Here is a 26,525-nt window from a genome sequence, read left to right as displayed (position 1 = left end):
ATATATATATATATATATATATATATATATATATATATATATATATATATATATATAATTTTTTTTTTTTTTTTTTTTCTCTATCTCTCTCTATCATTGTACTAGACTGTGTGTACTTTTGAGTTCAGTTTTCAAATTTAGTATAACACTGATAGACCATACTGTTTCGATCTCTGACAGGTTCTGCCCGATGGCTCCTATGTGAAACGTGGATCAGAAAAGATAAATTATTTCACCATGATTGCGGTACGGGTTGCAATGATCAGTGGTGAGATTGTGGAAACCCTGATGAAGGCATGTACGATCTCGGTGAGGTACTCTGCAGTCAGACGTCAATCAGAGATGAAACCTGGGTATGTACATTACCATGCTGCTTACAGGGACTATATTAAAGAGGAACCCCACTTTTGTTCTTGTGCCTAAATATACTTTAAGGTCAAGTACATTTTTATGGTACGGCTATGATTGGAGGTCAGAAGGTGTATGGGCTTACTTTATTTTTCCATGTGTGTTCCTTAACTGTGGGGGTTCTTGTGCCAACCAAGCTCTTCAAAGTAGAAATAAATAATACAGCCAATAATTCAGTTGACATGGTTTTGTGATATAATATTCCCAAATGTTTAAAGGTTTTTTTTAATCGTAATGCAATCTTCTGTGTGCAGCAGCCCCCTAATACTTGAGCCCCATCTCTGTCCAGCAATGTCCACAAGTGTCTCTGCCGTCTGGGATTATCCCTCCTGATTGGCTGAGATACAGCAGCAGCGCCATTGGCTCCCACTGCTGTCAGTCAGGTAGCCAGTCAGGTCAGGAGAGGGAGGAGGCAGGGCCGAACCGCAGCTCTATGTCTGAATGGACACACAGAGCTGTGACTCGGCTCTGGTGCCCCCATAGCAAGTTGCTTGCTGTGGGGGCACTCAACAAGAGGGAGGGGCCAGGAGAGCCAAAGAGGGACCCGAGAAGAGGAGGATCCGGGCTGCTGTGCAAAACCATTACACAGAGCAGGTAAGTATAATATGGCTGTTATTTTTTATAGAAACAAAAACAAGACTTTACAATCACTTTAATCAACTTAGGATTTTTTATTTCATTTATAGAGCCCAAGAAGCTAAAATCCTTGATTACCAAACCCAGCAACAAAAGCTGTTGCCTCTCCTGGCAACTTGTTACTCCATTCATTTTATGGCCAGACAGATGACTGCATTTTACAACGAGGCCTTCAAAGAGATAAGAGTGGAGAATTTCAACTCTTTAGCGGAGGTAAGTATATAATTGTTCCATTCTTAAACATTGCCGTTCACATGGCAGCCAGACACAGATTATGTACTGAGATCCCAAAGCTGCTGCCAGGTGTGCCTATCCATTCATGTGCCAAGGTGCAGCTTTGGGATGTGGTGTATGAAGAGTACATCATTTAATTTAGTGATAAACATTCTCTGATTAGACATGTGCAATTTTATTTCGGTCCACATGTAAATTTGGACGAATTTTTGGTTGCTCGGTGATTCGGATGTATCCAAATCTGCGAATGAAATGGTTAACGAATTTTGTTGAAATTAGTCTGTTTGTTTTCTAACTAATTCCAAATTTTCAGAGCGATTCGAATTCTGTATGAAGAATATCTGGCTGTAAAGGAGCTTGCCGGGAAGCCAACAGCAGCTTTCCCGTTAAGAGCTGAAATGTAAAAAAAGAATGGCAGCAATAAAAAAATTCTGAAAAAAAAAAAAACAGCGTGGGGTCCTCCCAATATCCATACCAGACCCTTATCTGAGCATGCAGGCCAAGAAGGGGGGGGACAAGCTAGGCCACATGCCATCAACTTGGGGGGTGCTCTGCCCCAAAGCACCTTATCCACCTTGCGCTGCGCATTCTGACTGGCCTGGATGCAGAGAAAGGAGGGGGTGAACTTCTGAGGGACAATGACGCAGCCCTGTCTACTGAAAGTGGGGAAGGGTACCTGTCAAAAAACAGGTACGCTTCCCCCTCCCCCCATAAGGCACTGAAGGGGAGGAGCAATAAGATTCCACTTTTGGGTGTAGCTCCACTTTAAAAAAAAAAATGTCAGACGACGGAGCAAGCAGTTGGTGGGAGTGTTCGTGACAAAGCCGTAGGTTTGTCTTCGCGGTGGGCGTTATGATTGATGGATATTTCTCCCTTCTCCCTTCTCCTTTTTTTGTGTGGGATTTCTTGGCCATTTTCAGAGAATATGAATGATAACACAAAAACTTTTCTTTCACTCATGGTTAGTGTTTGGCCGAAGCCATTTATTATCAATCAACTGTGTTTAATCTTTTAAATCATAATCTGACAAACTACCCAAATTACTCTGATCAAAAGTTTACATGCCCCAGTTCTTAATACGGGGTGTATTGCCCCCTTTAACATCAATGACAGCTTGAAGTCTTTTGTGGTATTTGTGGATGAGACTCTTTATCTTCTCAGATGTTAAAGCTGCCCCTTCCTCTTGGCAAAAAGCCTCCAGTTCCTGTAAATTCTTGGGCTTGGGCATGAACTGCACGTTTGAGATCTCTCCAGAGGGGCTCAATGATATTGAGGTCAGGAGACTGAGATGGCCACTCCAGAACCTTCACTTTATACTGCTGTAGCCAATGACAGGTCGACTTGGCCTTGTGTTTTGGATCATTGTCATGTTGGCATGTCCAAGGAACTTGCCATGTGCAGCTTCCTGGCTGATGAATGCAAATGTTCCTCCAGTTTTTTTTTTTGATAACATACTGCATTCATCTTGCCATCAGTTTTTACCAAATTTCCTGTGCCTCTGTAGCTCACGCATCCCCCAAAATGTAAGCGTTCCACCTCCGTGTTTCACAGTAGGAATGGTGTACCTTTCATCATAGGCCTGATTGACTCCTCTCCAAATTTAGTGTTTAGGGTTGTGGCCAAAAAGCCGAATTTTGGTCTCGTCACTACAAATGACTTTGTGCCAGAAGGTTTGAGGCTTGTCTCTGTGTTTGGTGTATTGTAAGTAGGATACTTTGTGGCATTTGCGTAGTAATGGCTTTCTTCTGGTGACTCGAACATGCAGCCCATCTTTCTTCAAGTGCCTCCTTATTGTGCATCTTGAAACAGCCACACCACGTGTTTTTCAGAGAGTCCTGTATTTCACCTGAAGTGATTTGTGGGTTTTTCTTTGCACCCCAAACAATTTTCCTGGCAGTTTTGGCTGAAATTATAGTTGGTCTACCTGACCGTTTTTTGGTTTCAACAGAACCCCTCATTTTCCACTTCTTGATTAGAGTTTGAACACTGCTGATTGGCATTCTCAATTCCTTGGATATCTTTTTATATCCCTTTCCTGATTTATACAGTTAAACTACCTTTTCCTGCAGATCCTTTGAGAATTCTTTTACTTTCCCCATGACTCAGAATCCGGAAACGTCAGTGCAGCACTAGATGAAAGATGCAAGGGTCTGTCAGGAGTCCAGAAACTCATTGACCTTTTATACACACACTAATTACAAGTAAACAGATCACAGGTGAGGTTATCTTTAATAGTGATTCAAACCCCTTTGTGTCAACTTGTGTGCATGTTATCAGGCCAAAATCACCAGGGTGTGTAACCTTTTGAACTTAAACTTTTGGTGTCATTTGGGTAGCTTCTGTGATTTATGGTTTAAAAAGAGTAAACACAGTTGACTGATAATAAATGGCTTCAGCCAAACACTAACCATGAGTGAAAGAAAAGTTTTTGTGTTATCATTCATAGTCTCTAAAAAAAAAGAATTGCCAGGGTATGTAAACTTATGAGCACAACTGTACATACACTACTTATAAACTAGGAAACATTTTTATTTAAGTTACCATGGTGTATTTGTGCTTTATATAAATTAAAATGATATATTTGGTTTGGGACGAGTGAGAGATGAATGGCCTGTGCTTTGCATTTTGCTTACAACATGCACATGATAGATAAACCATCTTGGGTTCTTTTACTCCAGCTCCACGCTACCGCTTCCGGCCTAAAAAGTTTTGCTACAGAGATTTGCTCCAATGGTGTGGAGGTGTGCCGTAAAGCCTGCGGGGGTCACGGTTACTCTCTGTTCAGCGGATTACCATCACTTTACACCAGGGTTGTTGCTTCATGTACTTATGAAGGGGAAAACACCGTCCTACACCTACAAGCTGCAAGGTATGAACTATTTAATAAAAAATGAATACTTACTTTAAAGATTTATTTAATATTAAAAAAATAAAAAATAAATATATATATATATATATATATATATTAAAAAAAGAATAAGCCCAAAACTGCAAGCGAACTTAAAGCTGAACTCCAGTAGAGTAATAAACAAAAATTCAGTAAATGCAAGCATATATTTATTTAAAATATCATATAATTTCTTTATAGTATAAATAACTAACTTTGACCTAATAAAATCCTCTGTGTAGCTGCACTCAGACAGGGAGAGGAAGGGTCAGGTGCCCTGCATTAACATATGCTGATTAGGAACATGTTGACTGGAAGAGAGCAGAAAGATGGCCTCTTCAGCCTGTTGCTACTCATTCTCTGTACAGTCACATACAGAGGTCAGATGGGTAAGCTAGTTGTATTGCATATCTGTGGCAAAGAAAAATCAGGTCACCCGTTGTGTAGCAGAGCTGTGTAACACTCAGGACAGAAATTCAGATCCTTTCTTATATAAAACATCTCCCATATACACTCACTGGCCACTTTATTAGGTACACCTGTTCAATTGCTTGGTAACAGAAATGACTAATCAGCCAATCACATGGCAGAAACTCAATGCATTTAGGCATCTAGACTTGATAAAAATGACTTGCTGAAGTTCAGACCGAGCATCAAAATGGGGGGGAAAAAGGGGATTTAAGTGACTTTGAACGTGGTATGATTGTTGATGCCAGATGGACTGGTCTGAATGTTTAAAAAAACAGCTTAACTAGTGGAATTTTCACACACAACCATTTCTAGGGTTTACAGACAATGGTCTGAAACAGAGAAAATATCCAGTGAGTGGCAGTTGTGTGGAGAAAAAAAATGCCTTGTTAATGTCAGAGGAGAATGGGCAGAAGGTTCAAGATGATAGAAAGGCAAAAGTAACTCAAAAAAACACTTGTTACAGCCGAGGTATGCAGAATACCATCTCTAAATGCACAACACATCGAACTCTCCAGCAGCAGAAGACCACACCGGGTGCCATTCCTGTCAGCTAAGGACAGGAAACTGAGGCTACAATTCACACAGGATCATCAATATTGGAGAATAGAAGATTGCAAAAATTTTGCCTGGTCTGATGAGTCTCCATTTCAGCTGAGACATTCAGATGGTAGGGTCAGAATTTGGCAAAAACAACATGAAAGCATGGATCCATCCTGCCTTGTATCAATGGTTCAGAGTGGTGGTGGTGTAATGGTGTGGGGGATATTTTCTTGGCACCGTTCGGGCCCCTTACAATTCAAGCATCTTTTAAATGCCACGGCCTACCTGAGTATTGTTGCTGACCATGGCCATCCTTTTATGACTACAGTGTCCCCATCTTCTGATGCAGAGGCGTAACTAGAAACCTCAGGGCCCCGATGCAAGAAATCAGGAAGGGCCCCCCCCCCCCCCCCGAAAAGCATGATTTTGATACTATATTTTTTTCCACTGTAGAACAAAGTAAAACATTTCTGTGCAGCCTGTGTCCCGAGTGAAACCTGTGTCACCAGTGCAGTGGTGGTACTGGAGGGGGGTGGCGGTGGTACTGGAGGGGGATGGTGGTCCTGGAGAGGGGTGGTGGTCCTGGAGGTGGGTGGCGGTGGTGGTACTGGAGGGGGATGGTGGTCCTGGAGAGGGGTGGCAGTGGTACTGGAGGTGGTGGTACTGGAGGTGGGTGGTGGTGGTGGTACTGGAGGGGGGCTGGTGGTGGCACTGGAGGTGGGTGGCGGTGGTGGTACTGGAGGGGGATAGTGGTCCTGGAGAGGGGTGGCGGTGGTACTGGAGGGGGATAGTGGTCCTGGAGAGGGGTGGCGGTGGTACTGGAGGTGGGTGGCGGTGGTGGTACTGAAGGGGGGTGGCGGTCCTGGAGAGGGGTGGCGGTGGTACCGGAGGTGGGTGGCGGTGGTACTGGAGGGTGGGTGGTGGTACTGGAGGTGGGTGGCGGTGGTACTGGAGGGTGGGTGGTGGTACTGGAGGAGGGTGGCGATGGTACTGGAGAGGCATGGTGGTCCTGGAGAGGGGTGGCGGTGGTACTGGAGGTGGGTGACATGGTGGTGGTACTGGAGGGGGGGTGGCAGTGGTCCTGGAGGTGGGTGGTGGTGGCACAGTCTGGAGGGGGGATGGTGGCATTGGAGGGAGGGGTGGCGGCAGTCTGGAGGGGTGGTGGTGGCACAGTCTGGAGGGGTGGTGGCAGTCTGGAGGGAGGGTGGTGGGCTGGTGGCACTGGAGGGGGGATGGTGGCATTGGAGGGAGGGGTGGCACTGGAGGGCGGTGGTGGAACAGTCTGGAGGGGGGGTGGTGGTGGCACAGTCTGGAGGAGTGGTGGTGGTGGCACAGTCTGGAGGGGGGGTGGTGGTGGCACAGTCTGGAGGGGGGGTGGTGGTGGCACAGTCTGGAGGGGGGGGATGGTGGCATTGGAGGGAGGGGTGGCGGCAGTCTGGAGGGGTGGTGGCACAGTCTGGAGGGGTGGTGGTGGTGGCAGTCTGGAGGGGTGGTGGTGGTGGCGGCACAGTCTGGAGGGGTCTGGAGGGGTGGTGGCACAGTCTCGAGGGGTGGTGGTGGCACTCGAGGGGTGGTGGTGGCACTAGAGGGGGCTGGTGGCACAGTCTGGAGGGGGGATGGTGGCATTGGAGGGAGGGGTGGCACTGGAGGGCAGTGGTGGCAGTCTGGAGGGGTGGTGGTGGTGGCACAGGCTGGAGGGGTGATGGTGATGGCACAGTCTGGAGGGGTGGTGGTGGTGGCACAGTCTGGAGGGGGGGTGGCACTGGAGGGGGGGGTGGAGGGGTGGTGGCACTGGAGGGGTGGTGGCACAGTCTGAAGGGGTGGTGGTGGCACTGGAGGGGGGGTGGTGGGCTAGTGGCACTCGAGGGGTGGTGGTGGCACTAGAGGGGGCTGGTGGCACAGTCTGGAGGGGTGGTGAAGGCACTAGGGGGGGGTGGTGGTGGCACTGGCACAGTCCGGGGGGGTGGTGGCAGTCTGGAGGGGGGGCGGTGGGCTGGTGGTACTGGAGGGGGGGTGGTGGCACTGGAGAGGGGATGGTGGCATTGGAGGGAGGGGTGGCACTGGAGGGCGGTGGTGGCAGTCTGGAGGGGGAATGGTGGTGGCACAGTCTGGAGGGGGGGTGGTGGCACTGGAGGGGGGATGGTGGCATTGGAGGGAGGGGTGGCACTGGAGGGTGGGTGGTGGCAGTCTGGAGGGGTGGTGGTGGTGGCACAGTCTGGAGGGGTGGTGGTGGCACTGGAGGGGGGGTGGTACGCTAGTGGCACTCGAGGGGTGGTGGTGGCACTAGAGGGGGCTGGTGGCACAGTCTGGAGGGATGGTGAGGCACTAGAGGGGGGGTAGTGGTGGCACTGGAGGGGTGATAGCACAGTCCGGGGGGTGGTGGCACAGTCTGGAGGGGTGGTGGTGGGCTGGTGGTACTGGAGGGGGGGTGGTGGCACTGGAGGGGGGATGGTGGCATTGGAGGGAGGTGGTGGCAGTCTGGAGGGGTGGTGGTGGTGGCACAGTCTGGAGGGGTGGTGGTGGGCTGGTGGCACTGGAGGGCGGGTGGTGGCATTGGAAGGGTGGTGGCACTGGAGGGGGGTGGCGGTGGCACTGGAGGGGGGTGGTGGGCTAGTAGCACTCGAGGGGTGGTGGTGGCACAGTCTGGAGGGGGGGGTGGTGGCACTGGAGGGAGGTGGGGGTAGCGGCACTGGAGGGGGATGGTGGTGGCACTGGAGGGGGGGTGGTGGGGGCACTGGAGGGGGGGGGGTGGCACAGTCTGGAGGGGTGGTGGTGGCACAGGAGGGGGGGTGGGCTGGTGGCACTGGAGGGGTGGTGGTGGCATTGGAGGGAGGGGTGGCACTGGAGGGGCGGTGGTGGCAGTCTGGAGGGGAAGTGGTGGAACAGTCCGGAGGGGGGTGGTGGAACAGTCTGGAGGGGTGGTGATGGCACTGGAGGGCGGGTGGCACAGTCTGGAGGGGTGGTGGTGGCACTGGAGGGGGTGGTGGGCTGGTGGCACTGGAGGGGTGGTGGTGGCACTGGAGGGAGGTGGTGGCACAGTCTGGAGGGGGATGGGGTGGAACAGTCTGGAGGGGGATGGGGTGGAACAGTCTGGGGAGGGGGGGATGGGGTGGAACAGTCTGGGGGGGTGGGGTGGAACAGCCTGGGGGGGGATGGGGTGGAACAGCCTGGGGGGGGATGGGGTGGAACAGCCTGGGGGGGGATGGGGTGGAACAGTCTGGAGGGGGATGGGGTGGAACAGTCTGGGGAGGGGGGGATGGGGTGGAACAGTCTGGGGGGGATGGGGTGGAACAGCCTGGGGGGGGGATGGGGTGGAACAGTCTGGGGGGATGGGGTGGAACAGTCTGGGGGGGGGGGGGGGATGGGGTGGAACAGTCTGGGGGGGTGTTGGGCTGCTGGCACTGGAGGGGTGGTGGTGGCACTGGAGGGGCACTGGAGGGCAGGTGGTGCCGTGGTGGCACTGGAGGGGGGTGGCGGGCTGGCACAATCTGGAGGGGGGATGGCGACTTACCGCCAATCAATCGATGATGATCGATTCCCCCTCCTCAGAATCCTGCAGACTGCAGAGTGACACAAAGTTCCTCCACGAAGCGTGCCTCCGCTCCTCCAGGAAAGCCTTGCTTCAGAGAGCTCCTCCCCCGCCTTCACTGAATTGGCTGTTTTTTTTGTGTTCGCCCCACCTCCCTTACAGTCGCTCTGGATAGGCGGGGGCGGAGCCAACGGAGCACTTCCCCCCCCCCCCCTCTCACCACGGCATGACAAGCGACAATGAGTAACACCACACACGCACACCCCCGGCCGGACAGTCAGCTGGGCCCCTCGGGCGGCGGGCGGAGGGCGGCGGGCGGGCTGCCGGTGGGCCCCCTGAAGTGGCAGAGAATTACAGGGCCCAGTCGCACTTGCGACTGTTGCGACCCTGATAATTCCGCCACTGTTCTGATGGCTCCTTCCATCAGGATAATGCACCATGTCACAAAGCTCCAATCATCTCACCAATGGACAGTGAGGTCACTGTACTCCAATGGCCTCTACACTCACCACATCTCATCCAATAGAGCACCTTTGAGATGTGGTGGAATGGGAGATTCTCATCATGGATGTGCAGCCGACAAATCTGCAGCAACTGCGTGATGCCATCATGCCACTATGGACCAAAATCCAACACCTTGATGGATCTATGCCAAGAAGAATGAAGGCAGTTCTGAAGGAAAAAGGGGTTTAACTCAGTACTAGCAAAGCGTACCTAATAAAGTGGCCTGTGAGTGTATATTGACAGTATATTTTAGCTTTTTCCTGGATTTCACCTTTTAAGAATTTCATAAACTGTCATAAATATTTATTTGCCATTTGTTTTTCTTTAAACTTGCTGCAATGCCCAACAATTTTAGGCTACACGTGGGATAGTTGTATACAATAATACTAGGTGGCTCAGCTGTGTTTATGTCAAAATTGTCCCATTGCCTTTAGCTCAGATCTCATCATTTCTAAGAATCTCTGGAAACTTTACAGTTTAATCAACAATTGTTAAAAAATAAATGTAAACAGCTTTGTGGTTTTACTGCTCATTTAACTACCATTTTTATTTGCGCTTGTTTTAGGTTTTTGATTAAGTGTTTTGGTGCTGCCCAATCAGGAAAGCCATTACCACGCACTACGTCTTATCTGTCTACCCCGCTCTCCAGTGGATGCCGAGCAAACACACACTTGGACTTCCTGAATCCGGATGTGTATATAAAGGCCTATGAAAGCAGGGCCTACAGGTCAGTAATTAGTATTACCGTGTCTAGTTTCTTATTCAGAATTTAAAGCAGATCTAGACCAAGAACAAAAGTGCAACACAGTATACTGCAGCCTACTGATCCTTGGATGCGGTGGCTGCATTTGTTTTTCTTTTTTTTTTTTGGACCTCTTTTCAATTATTTTCACCTTTTTTATGATCCTGCTGGCAACACAATTTTGTCCTGGGGGGAACAGCACTCATTAACCATACATGAACTATAGAGAAGTAGCCTGGGTACCCTGGAACAGGACTACAGGCCATCTCCCCCTCTCCTCTTTTCCACTTCTCCATAACAGAGGAGGTGTTCTGTAAGCAATAGAAATAGTTGGAAAAAATTGCAACTGTCAAGAGTGCAGCTTAGGCAGAGAGCACAGCATGTTATCAGCTCAATGGATTTCTGTCAGGACGGAATGGTGTGTATATATATATATATATATATATATATATATATATATATATATATATATATATATATATATATATATATATATATATATATATATATATATATATATATATATATATATATATATATGTGTGTGTATATATATTATTATATTTATTTTTTTGCACATATTAAAAAAAAAAAAATCAAACAAAATACTTTCAACTTTATATTTAAATGGAGCAAATAGGAGAAGTTTATTATAGATGGATACTGTAGGGAAAATAATAATTTGATCCCCTGCAAGTCGGTCCACTTACAAAGAAATGAAGGTTCTATCGTTTTTATCATAAGTGTATTTTAACAGCTTCATCCCCCGGAAGGATTTACATTTAATGACCAGGCCATTTTTTGCGCTACGACACTGTTACTTTAACTGACAATTGTGCGATGCTGTACCCAAATAAAATATATGCCCTTTTTCCCACAAGCTTTGGTAGTATTTGATCACCTCTGCAGTCTTTTTATTTTTTGAGCTTTAAACATATCCAATAAAAAAAAATTTAAAAAAAACAAATGTATTCATCAGTTTAGCCCATTATGTATTCTTTTACATATTTTTGGTAAAAAAGCACAATAAGCGTATATTGATTGGTCTGCGCAGAAGTTATAGCGTCTACAAAATAGGGGATAGATTTATGGCTGCTTTTTTTTTTTTTTTTTTTTTTTTTTTTTTTATTTACTAGTAATGGTGGTGTTCAGCAATTTTTAGCAGGAGTGGTATCAAACTGTAATGAGTTTTGTACCACAGAATTTTAGGTAAATCAAATTTTAACATGAATGATGAGTTTTTAGTTCAAAGTGAATCATCTTGACACCTGATTGGTTACAATGTGTATGCACATCACTGTTGCTGTTTGCGTTGGCAGTTTGGATGAACATTGCTAATCTATAATTATAACAATGTATTCTATAATAATGTCATATTTTCTTTCCTTTTCCAGGCTTATCGCAGCTGCAGCAGGTAAACTGCACCGTTTAGTACAATCTGGAACTGAGCAATATGTGGCATGGAACAGCACATCAGTAGAGCTTGTGAAGGCTTCAATAGTTAGTATCTACTATCTTTGCTTATCCATCTTATGTAAGACGTCAACACACAATAGGCTAAATTTACAAATCTAACACACCAGGATATAGGCAGCGGGTAAAATAAGTATTAAACATGTCACCATTTTTTAGGTAAATATGTTTCTGAAGGTGCTCTTGACATGACATTTTCACCACATGTCGGTAACAACTCATTCAATCCATAAATACAAAGCTTCAAGATGCCTCCTGTATGGAGAAACTAGTTGCATGTATTGCTCAGGTGTGATTTTGGCCCATTCTTCCACACAAACAATCTTCAAATTTTGAACGTTCCGTGATCCTCTTCTATGAACTCTGATCTTTCGTTCTTTCCATAGTTTTTCTATTGGATTCAAGTCAGATGATAGTACCATTTATTTATTTTATATATATTTATGTATATTTACCTAGAATGTTGATGTGTTCAATACTTATTTTACCGTGTGTGTGTATGTATGTATGTTTATATGTGTGTGTGTGTGTGTGTATGTATGTATGTATGTGTATGTATGTGTGTGTGTATATATATATATATATATATATATATATATATATATATATATATATATATATATATATATATATATATATATATATATATATATATATATATATATATATATATATATATAATATATTATACACGATTTATATAGCGCCAACAGTTTACGCGTCGCTTTACAATGTATAGAGGGGACAACACAATTACAGCACAGCTCAATACAAAAGGTACAGGAGGGCCCTGCTCATAGAGCTTACATTCTAAAGAGAGGGGGTGGTAAAAAAGCTAATAGCTGCAGAGAATGATTTGATGGGAGTGGCTCAGGGACAGTTAGGTGGGCTGAATAAATGAGTTTTCAGGGATCTCCTAAAGGATATAGTGGGGTAGGGAGTTCCAGAAGATGGGAGAGGCTCTGGAGAAGTCTTGAAGGCGAGAATGAGAGGAGGTAACTGGGGAGGAGAGGACGATTTGGGCGATATCTGTAGATGGGGGCGATGTTGTGAATGCCCTTTTATGCTATGGTTAGCATTTTGAATTTTACACGGTGGGGTAGGGGGAGCCAGTGAAGGGATTGGCATAGAGGGGCAGCAGTCACGGATCGGTTAGTGAGGTGTATTGGTCTAGCAGCAGAATTCATAATATAGCCTGGGTAGGGTAGGCCATTCAGGAGAGAGTTGCAGTAGTCAATGTGGGAAATAATCAAGGAGGGAAGGAGTTGCTTTGTGGTGTCATTAGTCAGGAAGGGTTGAATTCTGGAGATGTTGCGGAGGTTAAGGTGGCAGGATTTAGCCAGTGATTGGATATGGGGGCTAAAGGAGAGGTCAGAGTCAAGGATTACACCCAGGACCCTGGCATGTGTGGAGGGACCAATGGTTGTGTTGATATTAATGGTGAAGTCATGGGGGGGATCGTGAAGGAGGAAATATAACAAGATCAGTTTTAGAAAGATTGTATGTATGTGTATGTGTGTATATATATATATATATATATATATATATATATATATATATATATATATATATATATATATATATATATATATATATATATATATATATATATTATATAATCACATAGTAAAAACCTTGGATTGTGAGCACTTGTATATCAAAGCAAATTTGCCCATAAGAAAAATGGAAACTCCAAATGATTTGTTCCACAACCATTTATTCATAAGTCCTTCAGTTTATAGTCTATATAAAAAGATTATAGCAATGTGACCAGGTTGTGTAACCATAAAATGTCCATCTACAAATGGAAGCCTCCACAAGGGGATTAGAAGCATTAGTGAGACATGTCGGTTCGAACTGGGTTATTAAAGGCTTGGCAGCCCACTTTTATTAAAAAGGCAAAGCAAACTTCAACACACAGATTTCCCATGCAGGGGTCTTCAACAAACAACAAAAAAAATGCTAGCCCACCTGGCTAAAATTCAGCATCTTTCCAATCTCTCTATCGCTTTAATATCTCTTCTATCACTCTCACTAATTTTTCCTCTCTAATCTCTCTATCTCTCTTTCTCTTGGCTTTAGGTTACATAAAGTTTAATCCTGCTGAAGTGTTCTTTGTTGGTTCATGTTAAATACCATTTTTAAAGGTAGGAATTTACAGATTCGTAGAACATGGTGTGTTATCTTTCAGGCCCACATACACTACCTAATTGTGAAGACTTTCGCCTCTACTGTGAGCTCCCTGTCAACTCAACCTGAAATAAAAACTGTTCTTCAACGCCTCTGTGACCTGTATGCTTTGCATGGAATATTCACAAGTGCCGGTGACTTTCTGCAACATGACTACTTGTCAGGGAAACAGCTGGACCTGGCCACTGCAGCCTACCTTGGCCTCCTAGCAGACCTCCGGTGAGTACAAAGTAAAGATCTTACCAGCTGGTGATTGTAATTCAAAGTAACTTTACTAATTACCTATTTATAGTGGAGAGCATATTCTACTGCTATCTGCTGTACACTGCAGTGATGCTCTGCACCGTGGCCTGTACCACTTAAAGTGGACCTAAACCCTCCTATCGTTTTCAGTCAAGGAAGCTGCCATCTTGGTCTCTAATAATTCTTAAACTGCCATAATGATGAACATGTGATCAGTTATGACACCAGCCATTGGATGGTTTGAAAGTTTGTTTGAGAGCACAACCAATGTGAAAGTTAGCATTTCCGGCATGCCGGGAATGTAAGTGTTTTTTGAAACTGGGTTTACTCCCGCTTTAAGGACCAGCCTCGTTTTTGAGATTTTGGTGTTTACATGTTTAACCACTTTAATACAGGGCACTTAAACACCTTCCCGCCCAGACCAATTTTCAGCTTTCAGTACTCTCACACTTTGAAAGACAATTACTCTGTCAAGCTACACTGTATCCAAACAAAATTTTTATAATTTTTTTCTTACAATTATAGCTTTCTTTTGGTACTATTTAATCACCACTGGGTTTTTTCTTTTTTGCGATAGAAGCGGAAAAAGAGCGAAAATTTAGAAAAAAAAAAACACTTTTTTTTCGTTTCTATTGTAAAACTTTGCAAATAAGTAATTTTTATTCATACGTTTGGGCCAACATTTATACTGCTACATATCTTTGGTAAAAATAACCCAAATTGGTGGATATTATTTAGTCTGTGTGAAAGTTATAGAGTCTACAAGTTAGGGTGCAAATCACTGAAAATTTATCACATCTGATCACACCTGATGTACTGAAGGCCTATCTCATTTCTTGAGACACTAACAATCAAGGAAAGTACAAATGCCCACCACATGACCCCTTTTTTGAAAGTAGACAGTCCGAGGTATTTAGTAAGAGGCATGGTGAGTTTTTTGAAGTTGTAATTTTTTCCCACAATTCTTGGAAAAATTAAGACTTTTTTTTTTTTTTTTTATGCAAACTTATTGTATTGACAGGTTATTTCTTGAACACGGCATGCGCATACTTGCAACAACAGCCAAAAATACATTCTGCTACTCCTCCTGAGTTTGGCAAAATACCACATGTGTGAGACTTTTACACAGCCTGGCCACATACAGAGGCCTAACATCCAAGTAGCACCTCCAGGCATTCTAGTAGCAAAATTACACATATCATTTCATGATGACCTAGCTCATTTATGAAGGCCCTGGAGCACCAGGACAATGAAAAGGCCCACAAAATTATCCCATTTTGGAAAGCAAACACCCCAACGTATAATCTATGAGGCATAATGAGTCTTTTGAACGGTTCATTTTTTTCCAGAAGTTTTTGAAAAACGTGGGGAAAAAAATGAAAATGCATTTTTTTTTTACAGTTGTCCATTTAGAAGATATTTCCAACACCTAGCATGTACATAGCAAAAATGACAACCCCAAAATACACTCTGCTACTCCTCCTGAGTATGGCGATACCACATGTGTGAGACTTTTACACAGCTTGGCCACATACAGAGGCCTAACATCCAAATAGCACCTCCAGTCGTCCTAGGAGCATAAATTACACATATAATTTCCTGACGACCAATCACATTTTTGAAGGCCCTTCATATCTCTAACACATAACATGTACATGCCAAATGACAAAAGATTACCTGTGGTTTTAGTGTAGTGGTCCACAGAAGAGAGCATTGGTCCAGGCAGCAGGCAGGGATGTGGTCAGCGACAGCAGGCAGGAATACTGTCCATAGTTAGTTCAGGCAGAGATACTGTCAGCACAGCCAAAGCATTGGTCCAGGTAGCAGGCAGAGATGTCTATGCAGAAATACTGTCTATAGTCAGAGGCAGCAGGCCGAGATATGGCCAACACAGCCAAATTATTGGTCCAGGCAGCAGAAAGAAACACAGTCCATAATGTCCTGGGTCATTACAGGCAGCGATATGGTCAGCACAGCCAAAGTATTGGTCCAGGCAGCAGGAAGGGCCATCAAGCTTAGGACCAGGGGGACAGGGGTAGAAGCTTCTCCCACCCAAATCTCTTTGAAGCCTCCGGACAACCAGACCCTGTTCTGGGAGCACAGAAAACCAAAAACTGATTTTCTCTACTCAGAACGCTATTCTGAAGCCCCTCACATATGTGAGACCCCTGCCTACTGAAGTAGAAGGGCAAAAGATCAGTGCAAGTGGCAGGCAAAAACATGGTCGATTTAACAGGCCGAGGTCGGTGCACGTGGAAATAAGAAACGTGGTTAAAACGGCAGGCAAAGACCTTGTCGGTAAACGGGCCGAGGTCAGTGCACGTGGCAGTCAGAAACATGGTTAAAACAGCAGGCAAAGGCATCGTTGGTAAACAGGCTGAGGTTGGTGCACGTGGAAGTCCAGAAACGTGGTTTTAAAATGACAGGCAAAGACATTGTCTGTAAAAGGGCCAGGGTCAGTTAACATGGAAGGTAGAAACATGGTGGCAGGCAAATGATGCACACAGGTAATTGAAATGGGGAAATGGCAGTCTGTTACTAATAAGGGGAACTAATATCTGATGGATGTGTGATACATTTTGAAACAATCACCGATACACAGGCCAGGTTGGGAGGGACATTGGGGACAATAATATCTTGTAGCTCTTCTAACTCCTCTACTTGAGCATACACGACATCTCTTTTGGCGTCTTCTTCCGGATTCTGCGGGGGGAATGTTATAGGGAAAATGTTGCTCATGAAGTCAATTCACACTGTCAGAGCGAATGCTTCCTGGGGCGGGTCCTTGCTGGTAAATAAGGTCAGTGATAATGTTTTCAATATATTTGAGGTAGCTGATGGGGATTGTAGTCATTGACACAATTAAGCTTTACTACGGGGCCACGTCTTCTCTGAATCTCCACCATGGTGTCATTGTGAATGGTACTCATCATGTGAACATCCTTCTTGTCCCGCCACTTCATGGCCAACACCTCATCATTCCTCATGAATGCGGCTTCCCCCTTTTGTAGCCGTTTTGATAATAAATTCTGTGGGAAGCCCTTCCTATTTTTTCGGAAGGTACCGCAGGCCAGGGTTTTTTCATGATACAGGTGATGGAAAAGGGGCAAGCTGCTGTAGTAATTATCTACATATAAGTGGTAACCTTTTTTGAACAGGGGGTATGCAAGGTCCCACACAATTTTACCACTGGTTCCTATATATGTGGGGCACTCACGGGGCTGGAGTTGGGAGTCTTTGCCCTCATAAATACGAAATGTGTACACGTATCCAGTGGCTCGGTCACATAATTTATTCAATTTCACACCATACCTGGCTCTCTTACTTGGGATATACTGCTTCATATGCAGCCGGCCAGTAAAGTGGATAAGGGATTCGTCTACACAAATTTTGGTCGGGGATAAAGACTTCAGAAAATCGTTTGGTAAAATAATTTATTAGGGGGCGGATCTTATATAATTTGTCATGGTTGGGATGATCTTGGGGAGGGAACTGCGAATTGTCATTGAAATGTAGGAAGCGCATAATCATATCTTACCGTGACCTGGACATAACAGAAGAATATATGGGCATGTGGTGGATGGGGTGGGTGGACCAGTAGGCATGCAGTTCGTTTTTCTTTGTAAGCCCCAAATTAAGAGTAAGGCCCACAAACAATTTGAATTCGTCTAGTGTTAGACGTCGCCATTGGCACATACAGGCGTAGGACGAACTGGGGTTGGCAGCAATAAATTGCTCTGCATAGAGATTTGTTTGGTCCACCGTGTACTGCAACACATCTTCGGGGAAAAACAAATAGAAATAGTTCAAATGTGCAAAATTTGAAGTGTTGGGCTGCACACCTGGCTGTGCAGTGAAAGGGGGGATTGTAGCGGATCCTGAGTTGGCAGGCAACCATAAGGGGTTTGCCAGGGCATCGGGAAGGTAGGACTGGGCCTGGATTCTTTGGGCTCCATGTGCAATTCCAGTACTTGTACTGGGTTCCTCTTCTTGGGTCTGGTGCTGCTGGTGGTAGGCAGGTGTTTTGATCTTGGTCCTGATCGCCTTACTCTTGTAGTCTTGTAGGAGGGGCAGTTTCCTCCGCTGACTCGTATTCTGAACCAGAATTGGATAATGAGAGCTCCCCGCTGCTCTCATCATCCGACATGGTGAGGATGTTATATGCCTCCTCGGCTGTGTAAACTCTTTGGGACATGGTGGTACTTTGGCAGGCTTGTGTGACAGAACTGGTGGTGGTACTGACAGCTCACTGATGGTGGGCCTGTGTAATGGTACTGACAGGTTACTGATGGCCTGTGTAATGGTACTTATAGCGGGACTGTGAAGCGATAGTGATGTCGGGCCTGTGTGACAGATGGGCTGTCAGATCCAGATGGTTCTGATGGCGGTACTGATAGCGGTACTGTTAGTGGTACTGATGGTGGCCTGTATGACAGATGGGATGTCAGATCCAGAGGGTACTGATGGCGGTACCGATGGCGGGCTTTGTGACAGATGGGCTGTCAGATTTAGATGGTGCTGATGGCGGTGGCTGTGCTGATGGCTGTGCTGATGGCGGTGGCTGTACTGATGGCGTTGGCTGTACCGATGGGGGTGCTGATGGCGGGCTGCGACAGGTCCTGCTGGGCTGCGACAGGTCCTGCTGGGCTGCGACAGGTTCTCTTTATTGGCAAGGGGGGATTTGTGTTGTGCACAGTAAATTTATGATAAAAAGATGTTTGACTCACAGATCAGATCTCACGATCGGTGTGAGGAGAGAGAAGGAGAGATCCCTGGATACCGCTGCAGTGTTTATACTTGTGATCGGCTGTGATTGGACACAGCCGATCACGTGGGTTAACAGCCATTTCATTGGCTGTTTACCCTTATCGGGATGGGGTTATGTCCAAGGCACATATGCCATCTCCGATCGGCGCGCTGCACGCGAGCCCAATTTGTCTTGACATGTGACCGGCTGTTATTGGATACAGCCGATCACACGGTAAACAGCCAATTTCATTGGCTGTTTACCCTGATCGGAGATGCGCTGTGTCCGAGGGACAAGCGTCATCCCCGATCGCCGTGGTGCGCGCTCCCGGGGGCGCGCAATGGCATTGTATCCTGCAGGACATCGTATGACGTGATGTCAGGATAATCAAACCATTTTGCAGCCGTCTATTTGTAATAGGGCGGGTGGCAAGTGGTTAAAACAGTTATTTTTGTAGAACCCCCAAACTTGTTTTTTTTTTTTTTTTTTTTCTAATACCCTAGAGAATAAAATGGCAGTCATTGCAATATTTTTTTTTTTCACACCGTATTTGCACAGCGATCTTACAAGCCCACTTTTTTGGGAAAAAATTCACTTTTTTGAATAAAAAAATAAGACAGCAGTAAAATTAGCCCCTTTTTTTTTTTTTTTTTTTTTTTTTTTTTTTTATGGTGTGAAAGATAATGTTATGCTGAGTAAATTGATACCCAACATGTCATGCTTCAAAATTGTGCCCGCTCATGGAATGGCAACAAACTTTTACTCTTAAAAATCTCCATAGGCGACATTTAAAAAATTCTACAGGTTGTATTTTTTGTGTTACCGAGGAAGTCTAGGGCTAGAATTATTGCTCTCGCTCTATCGATCGCGGTGATACCTCATGTGTGGTTTGAACACCGTTTTCATATGCGGGTGCTCCTGCGTGCAAGCTCGGAGGGATGGGGCGCGTTTAAAATGTTTTTATTATTTATGGATAGAAAAAAATATGGCAGGTCCTCTTAAATATGAGATCTGAGGTAAAAAAAAGTCCTCAGATCTCCTATTTAGACTAAAATGCAATAGAAAAAAAAATTGTAATTGAAAAAAATTGTCCCTTTAAGAGCTGTGAGCGGAAGTGATGTTTTGAAGTCGCTTCCGTCCAGCAATTGTATGGAGACAGGTGGGGGCCATCTTCCCCCTCACTCATCTCCATACTGAGCCATCAAGAGGACGCGACCGCCTCCGCCTCTCCAACAGCTCTGGTAAGCGGTGGAAGGCACCGGATCACCGCGGGAGGGGGTGGCCCCTCTCCCGCCACCGATTAAAAGTGATCTTGTGGCAAATCCGCCGCAAGGATCACTTTTATCTTGTAGCGGACCGCCCACTGAAGAAGGGGATACCAGGGTTATGCCCCGGTTATGATGTTTTTAGATACTAAACAGTGGATTTGAAATTGAAGCCATTTTTCAAAAACACTGGCATGTGTTACAGATGGATAGGACCTTAAAATCTGTGCTACTTAGGACACCCTCCTTTATTTATAATAGTCCAGGGCCGTCTTTTCACATGGGAACACTGGGCAGTGACCCCAGCCAAGTATTTTAATGTGTGCCCCCCCCCCCCCATGTTAAGTACTGTCTGACCGGTGGCGGTGCGAGGAGGGGGCCGTGGCACTGGGCGCAACATTTGGGGGGGGGGGAATCCCCCCCCCCCCCCCATGTGTCGCCTTCGTCTCCATCTTTCTAATTTCCATTTCCTATTATCCGGCCACCATGTTAAGTCTCGGGCCGGCCCCCTGGCGCCCTGTGATTTGGGAAAGGGGTCATGTGCAGCGGGCAAGGCTTGCCTGTTCTCATTCGCATGTGAGCGGGGCTGGCCCAAAGGCCGAAGGAGCTGTAGCCGCTGTCTCCTCCTCAGACCGTAGATCATGTCCCCGTCAGGGGAAGGCAGTCTGGCAGTTGACAGGCGAAGGCGCAGAGGCAGGGCAGATGAAAGAAGATAAGGTAAGAGACTCCCTTGTAAGTTTTTTGTTGCTGTCCCAGTGGAAGTAGATATGGTCTGGGGAGAGGGTGCAGCCAGAAAGTCAGTGGATAGTGTATTGTGTGTAGAGTAATGGTCAGCAGGACTCACATGCCATGGTCGGCTCCCAGCAGGACCCACAGGTCAGTGGCCAGCAGGACCCATAGGCTATTGTCTTCTCCCAGTAGGACCCACAGGTCAGTGGCCAGCAGGACCCACAGCTCCGCAGCTTGTGGTTCCTTCTGGGAGCTGGCTACTGACCTGTGGGTCCTGCTGACCACTAGCCTAGGGTCACCAGAAGTCCCCAGCACTGCCGGATTACAAATATCTCCTGCTTGCATGGCACGGTCACTGTGTGCAGTCTATCATAGGAGCCCATTCAGGAGGAGGGACTTCGATGACAGCGGCCACCGGGTAAGTGGGAGATCCCTGCTCTGTGTAATCTGGCAGTGCTTGCCCACCCCACCCTTCTCATGCTTGATTGTGTAGACAGGGCCCCAGTGCACTGTATTGCCCAGGGGCCTATAATGCTCTTAAGATGGCACTGATAGAGTCCCTAATTTTGGTTAGCAAGTGGTGAATTTTTGGCTGAAACCTGAAGTTTCAGCTCCCTCCATAAATTTTCTAAAGAATTAAGGTCTGGACACTCATCCAAGATTTTACAATACATGGCCCCGTCCATTGGCCCCTCAATGCTGCAAAGTTGGCCTTTACCTTTAGCAGAGAAACAGCCCCAAAGCATCATGTTTCCACCTCTGTGCCTGACTGTAGGGATGGTGTTCTTGAGGTCACAATCAGCATTTTTCTTCCTCCAACATGGCAAGTCGAGTTAATGCCAAAAAGCTAAATTTTGGTCTCATCTGACCACAGCACTTTCTCCCAATCCTTCTCTGAATCATTTAGATGTTCATTGGCATGACTGTACATGTGCCTTCTTGAGAAGGGGGACTGGCCGTGTTTGGAGAAAGAAAACTGCCGACTATGACCCAAATAACCGTTCCCACAGCGGTGGAAACATTTTGCTTAGGGCTGTTTCTCTGCTAATGGTACAAGACCGACTTTGCTGCATTGAAGGTCCAATAGTTGGGGCCATGTATTGTAAAATCTTTGGATTAGCACCTTTCCCTACTGTCCCATCAGTGCCACATTAGTAGCCGTCATTGGTAGCACAGTGCCACATTAGTAGCCGTCATTGGTAGCACAGTGCCACATTAGTAGCCGTCATTGGTAGCACAGTGCCACATTAGTAGCCGTCATTGGTAGCACAGTGCCACATTAGTAGCCGTCATTGGTAGCACAGTGCCACATTAGTAGCCGTCATTGGTAGCACAGTGCCACATTAGTAGCCGAATGTAGCTGTCATTCGGCTATAGCACGGTCGGCAAGTGGTTAAGAAGCGAAAAGAGGAACATATATAAAATATCCTGAAAGGATATAAATATCAGTTTATCAGATTACTATAGACGGTTTCACGCTAAACAACTGACCAGTCTCCAATTTTGGGGTGTGGAAAGGGTGTCCCCTACCTGGATGGGTTCAAACTCATTTAGGGACTTCTTCGTGTGTGAGACTAAATGGATTTATTTATTATGATCTTTATCTCTGGAAGGGTTAAACATCGAATTCATGAATAATTGTTTTATTAGCAATTACTAATAATATGTAATTTCTGGTTGGTCTTACATTGTCCTATAGATGGTTTAATAGACCTCCATTATTGGTTGAATTGTTCATTATTTTAGATTTCATTTATTTTTACATTGTATTGATGCATCTGAATGTCAGTTTTATTTGTAATGTGAATGGGTAAACAAATAATGTATCTAGTCCCCCTCCTAATCACCGTAACACAGTGAACGAACGAATGTTTAGGTTTATGCCACTGTAGTTAACCTAACCGGCAGTTATTTATGCCATGAATTATTATATCTAATACAATTCACTAACCTCTTCTTATTGGAATGTTATTTGATTGATCTGTATTGAGTTAGAATGAATCTTATTGAATTTGCCACTTACGATGTTAACCACTTCAATACAGGACACTTATACTCCTTCCCACCCAGACCAATTTTCACTTTTAGCGCTCTCTCACACTTTGAATGACAATTACTCAGTCATGCTACACTGTACCCAAACAACATTTTTATCACAAATAGAGCATTCTTTTGGTGGTATTTAATCGCCGCTGGTCTTTTTTATTTATTTTTTTGTAAATTAAGCAACAAAAAATAGGCGAAAATTTTGAAAAACACTATTTTTTTTTCGTTTTTTTTATTTTAAAGATTTGCAAATAAGTAATTTTTATTCATAATTTGGTCTACAAGCTATGGTGCTAATCATTGAAAATTGATCACACCTGGTGTACTGACAGCCTATCTAATTTCTTGAGACACTAATGACCCGTACACACGATCCGAAAGTCATCCGGTGAAGAATTGTACGATTTTCGGATCGTGTGTACACTACTTTCGAGAGTCGATTCCGACTGTCAGAACGAGAAATTTCGAAGGGGCAAACTCCATATTTTTTCTTGTATGGGAACATAATGAACAATTTTGTGTAATGTGTACAGCAGCCGTCCAAAAAAAAACGAATGAGCATGATCGGAAGCTGCTAATGACCCCGGAAGAATATGAAATAAATACGGAATAATCGCACGTATGAATAGAATATGTCCCGAAAAGATCTGGCCACAAAAGATCCGGTATGATTATGGACACAGCACATGTGTCATGAGCTCCACCCCTCTGTGCCCCGTGATCACTCACTGCCGCCTGTGACATCGGGCTTACTGCAAGGCGTTATTAGCAGCATGGAAGAGACAGAGGAGACCCGGCCTGGCAAAAAAGTAGTGAAAAGAAGAATCCTGCCAAAATGAAGGTGACAGCAGAGGATAAATGGTGGAGGTTGTTAGAAAGTTATGACTATGCTGGCAAGTTAAAGTGATTGTAAAGCTTTGTTTTTTTTTTGTTTTGTTTTTTTTTTTAAATATCAAAATAACATATCATACTTACTTACCTCCACTGTGCAGCTCGCTCTGCACAGAGTGGCCCCGATCCTCGATTTCTGGGGTCCCCCGGTGGCACCCCCTAGGTGAAGCGCTCTCCCGGGGGGTTACCTTGCGAGCACACTCCCGAGTCCAGCATTTGCGTCCATACACACGAATGCCGGACTTGGCCCCGGCTCCTGCATCATTGGATTTGAGGGGCAGCAGCGGAAGCCAATGGCTGCGCTGCTATGAATCTATCCAATCAAGTGCCCAAAAACCCAGGCAGAGGGACAGCGTGTCCTCGCTGTTGGAAATTTCAGGGCTCAGGTAAGTAAAATGGGGGGCTAGTGACTGACTGACAGAAGGATGCACTAAGGTGAAAAAACACAAGCGTTTACTACCCCTTTAAACTATATCAAGCCGAATACAAGTAAAGATGGGATACTGGATGAAATAATAAGTTCTCCAGAAGAAATATGGAATCCTGCATTCAAAAGATCAACTCTGTAAAAGATGGTCGGATCTAAAACGGAGAAACTCAACAAAATACACCAGCTCATACAATAAAGTAAGTTTTTTTTTTTTTTTTTTTTAAGGACTTGTAAAAAAAATATTTTATTATATTTAACAGTATTTTACAATGCATTCATTTTTATTTTTTTTCTTGTCAGAGGAAAAGAAAAAAAATAGTGCAAAGAGAGCATCGCTTGTCAAAAATTGCTATGTTGGCAAGCACCTCAGAACAGGAACTTGAGCAATCACAGCAATCCGATCCAGAGGAGCGATTCACAGGTATGTGCAAACAACCACATGCTGTCTCCCTATCGAATGTATTGTGTATTGGAGACTGCTGCACATTTGACATAACATGACAAGACAGCTGCGTGATTTCACACATAATCTGGTGGCTGTAGGTACTATGCTATAACAGGCAGACTCCAGAATGCTCACACAGATCCCCAGTACTGCCACACCCTGCCATGCTTTCTGGGCTCCGCTTGCCTGTCTGTGGGCCTGGGAGCGAGATGGCGGCTGGAGGGGAAGGAGATGAGTGGACACATGTCTGCTCTGCTCCCCTTGTTGTGAAGTTTCTGATATCACATCTGGGCAGTAGCGGTGCGTCCATAAAGGGCGCAGGAGCGCCGCCCCCTCTCTCCTGGCACCGCTCTCACCATAGATAGATTCATGCAATACTCCTTCCTTCACAGTTCACTTAAAGTGGTTGTAAACCCTTACAACCAACTTTGACCTACAGGTAAGCCTAGATTAAGGCTTACCTGTAGATCCTAGAAATATCTTCTAAACCTATACGGTTTAGGAGATATATACCCGAAGACAGCCACCGCTGTCTACGGCACATGCGCCGTAGACAGCGGCGCCCAGGCGCACTGGGGCGGGCCGCAGATTGCGGCGATATGCCGGTAGTGACGTCATCGCGGCTCCGGCGAATCACAGCGCCAGAGCCGCGAGACCCGGAAGTCGCTCCGGGATCCATGGCAGCGGCGAAGAGGAAGACGGAGGACCGCTTCGGGGGCTTCATTCTCAGGTAAGTTATTCATAATGAGCTAGTTCTTCCTCTTTAACTGTTTGTTTGTTTGTTTTTTTGTTTTGTTTTTTTATATTGTGCTCCCTAGACCTGTGCGGTAACAAAGTTTAATGTTAAAAAATATGAACTACCATCGGGAGCCATCAATGCATGAACATCATGTTTTTTATTTATTTATTTTTAGCTATTTTTTTTTTGGTTGGGGGGGGGGGGGGGAATGAAAAATTACTTTAATATTTTGTGTTGCACACATTCAATTTTAAAGCAGAGTTCCACCCAAAAATGGAACTTCCACTTTTCGGAATCCCCCCACAGCGTCACATTTGGCACCTTTAAAGGGGAGGGGGGAGCAGATACCTGTCTCATCCAGGTATTTACTCCCACTTCCAGGCATAGATAGGCTCAGCAACCGCGGATATCTACTCCATGTCTTCCTCCGCCACCCCCCCCCGCTCCCTTCTGGGAGGCATACAGGTCCCAGAAGATAGCACGGACCAGTGGGATTGCGCAGTAGAGAACCAGACTGTGAAGCCACAAGGCTTCATTCCCCGATTCCCTTACTGAAGATGGCGGCGCCTCCACCCGAGAGCCGAGGGACAGATCGGCTTCGGATTGGAGGTATGGGAGGATTTCCCCTGTGAAAGCAACTTGAATCTGGAAATGGTCGCTATCCGCTCATTAGTAGGGGATGAAGAAAATCCAGCAATAACAAAGGAAGAAAATAGTAATCATGTTTTCTGTACAGGTAAGTGTCAATAAGTATCTACTTGATTTCTGTCTTCAAGGTTTAATTGTTGATTACCATTCCTTTTCAGGTCATGTGGTGGGCAGTGCCACAATTTCCTATTTTGAAGATAGATATATCGCAGTGCTGAACTCCAGAAAATGAAACGATCAGCTGCTGCTCTCCAGTGCAGATTGAAGGACTTCATCGATCTCATTAGCAAATTCTAGGTGTAGAGTTGTTAACATGTTCTTGTATTTAGTTGTTTGTGAATTGTACCGTTTTTAACCACATATAACAAAATGTGTTCAGCATTTTAACGAATTAATAGTTTCCTGTTAATCATTGTCAGATTTCAATTTCTTTTGTCTATGTGCACTGATTAATACCCCAAAGGTTCCACAAACCCTAGACCAGTGATGGCAACCTTGGCACATTTGATTGTTGGGAACTACATTTCCCATGATGCTCGTGTACTCTGTAGTGTACTTGAGTATCATGTGGAATGTCGTTCCAAAACATCTGTGGTGCCAAGGTTCGCCATCACTGTCCTACACCAACCAGCTTGACTCGTTTGAAAAGTGCATTTTTTTTTATTTTTTTTTACGTTTTTCAGAAATGTATTCTTTACTATAGTGAGCCTTCCACTGTATTGCCGTAT

The 26,525-nt window shown here is 45.3% G+C and overlaps 1 protein-coding gene across 1 annotated transcript in view; it reads left to right on the top strand.

The window, feature by feature from the left end:
* LOC143927662 (peroxisomal acyl-coenzyme A oxidase 2-like) overlaps positions 1-26,525 on the top strand; it is a 59,084-nt gene that overhangs the window by 22,948 nt on the left and 9,611 nt on the right. The window contains exons 8-13 of the mRNA XM_077451884.1: positions 181-353; positions 1,095-1,257; positions 3,957-4,147; positions 9,775-9,936; positions 11,346-11,451; positions 13,616-13,833. Of these exons, the coding sequence (XP_077308010.1) occupies positions 181-353; positions 1,095-1,257; positions 3,957-4,147; positions 9,775-9,936; positions 11,346-11,451; positions 13,616-13,833 (1,013 nt within the window). The remainder of the gene's footprint in view (positions 1-180; positions 354-1,094; positions 1,258-3,956; positions 4,148-9,774; positions 9,937-11,345; positions 11,452-13,615; positions 13,834-26,525) is intronic.

This window comes from Lithobates pipiens, unplaced genomic scaffold, assembly GCF_037356315.1.
Source record: "Lithobates pipiens isolate NorthernLeopardFrog02 unplaced genomic scaffold, aLitPip1_a1.2 Scaffold_23, whole genome shotgun sequence".
Taxonomy (NCBI): Eukaryota; Metazoa; Chordata; class Amphibia; order Anura; family Ranidae; genus Lithobates; species Lithobates pipiens.
The sequence above is the reverse complement of the archived record's forward strand: the minus strand, read 5'-3'. Positions and strand labels throughout refer to the sequence as shown.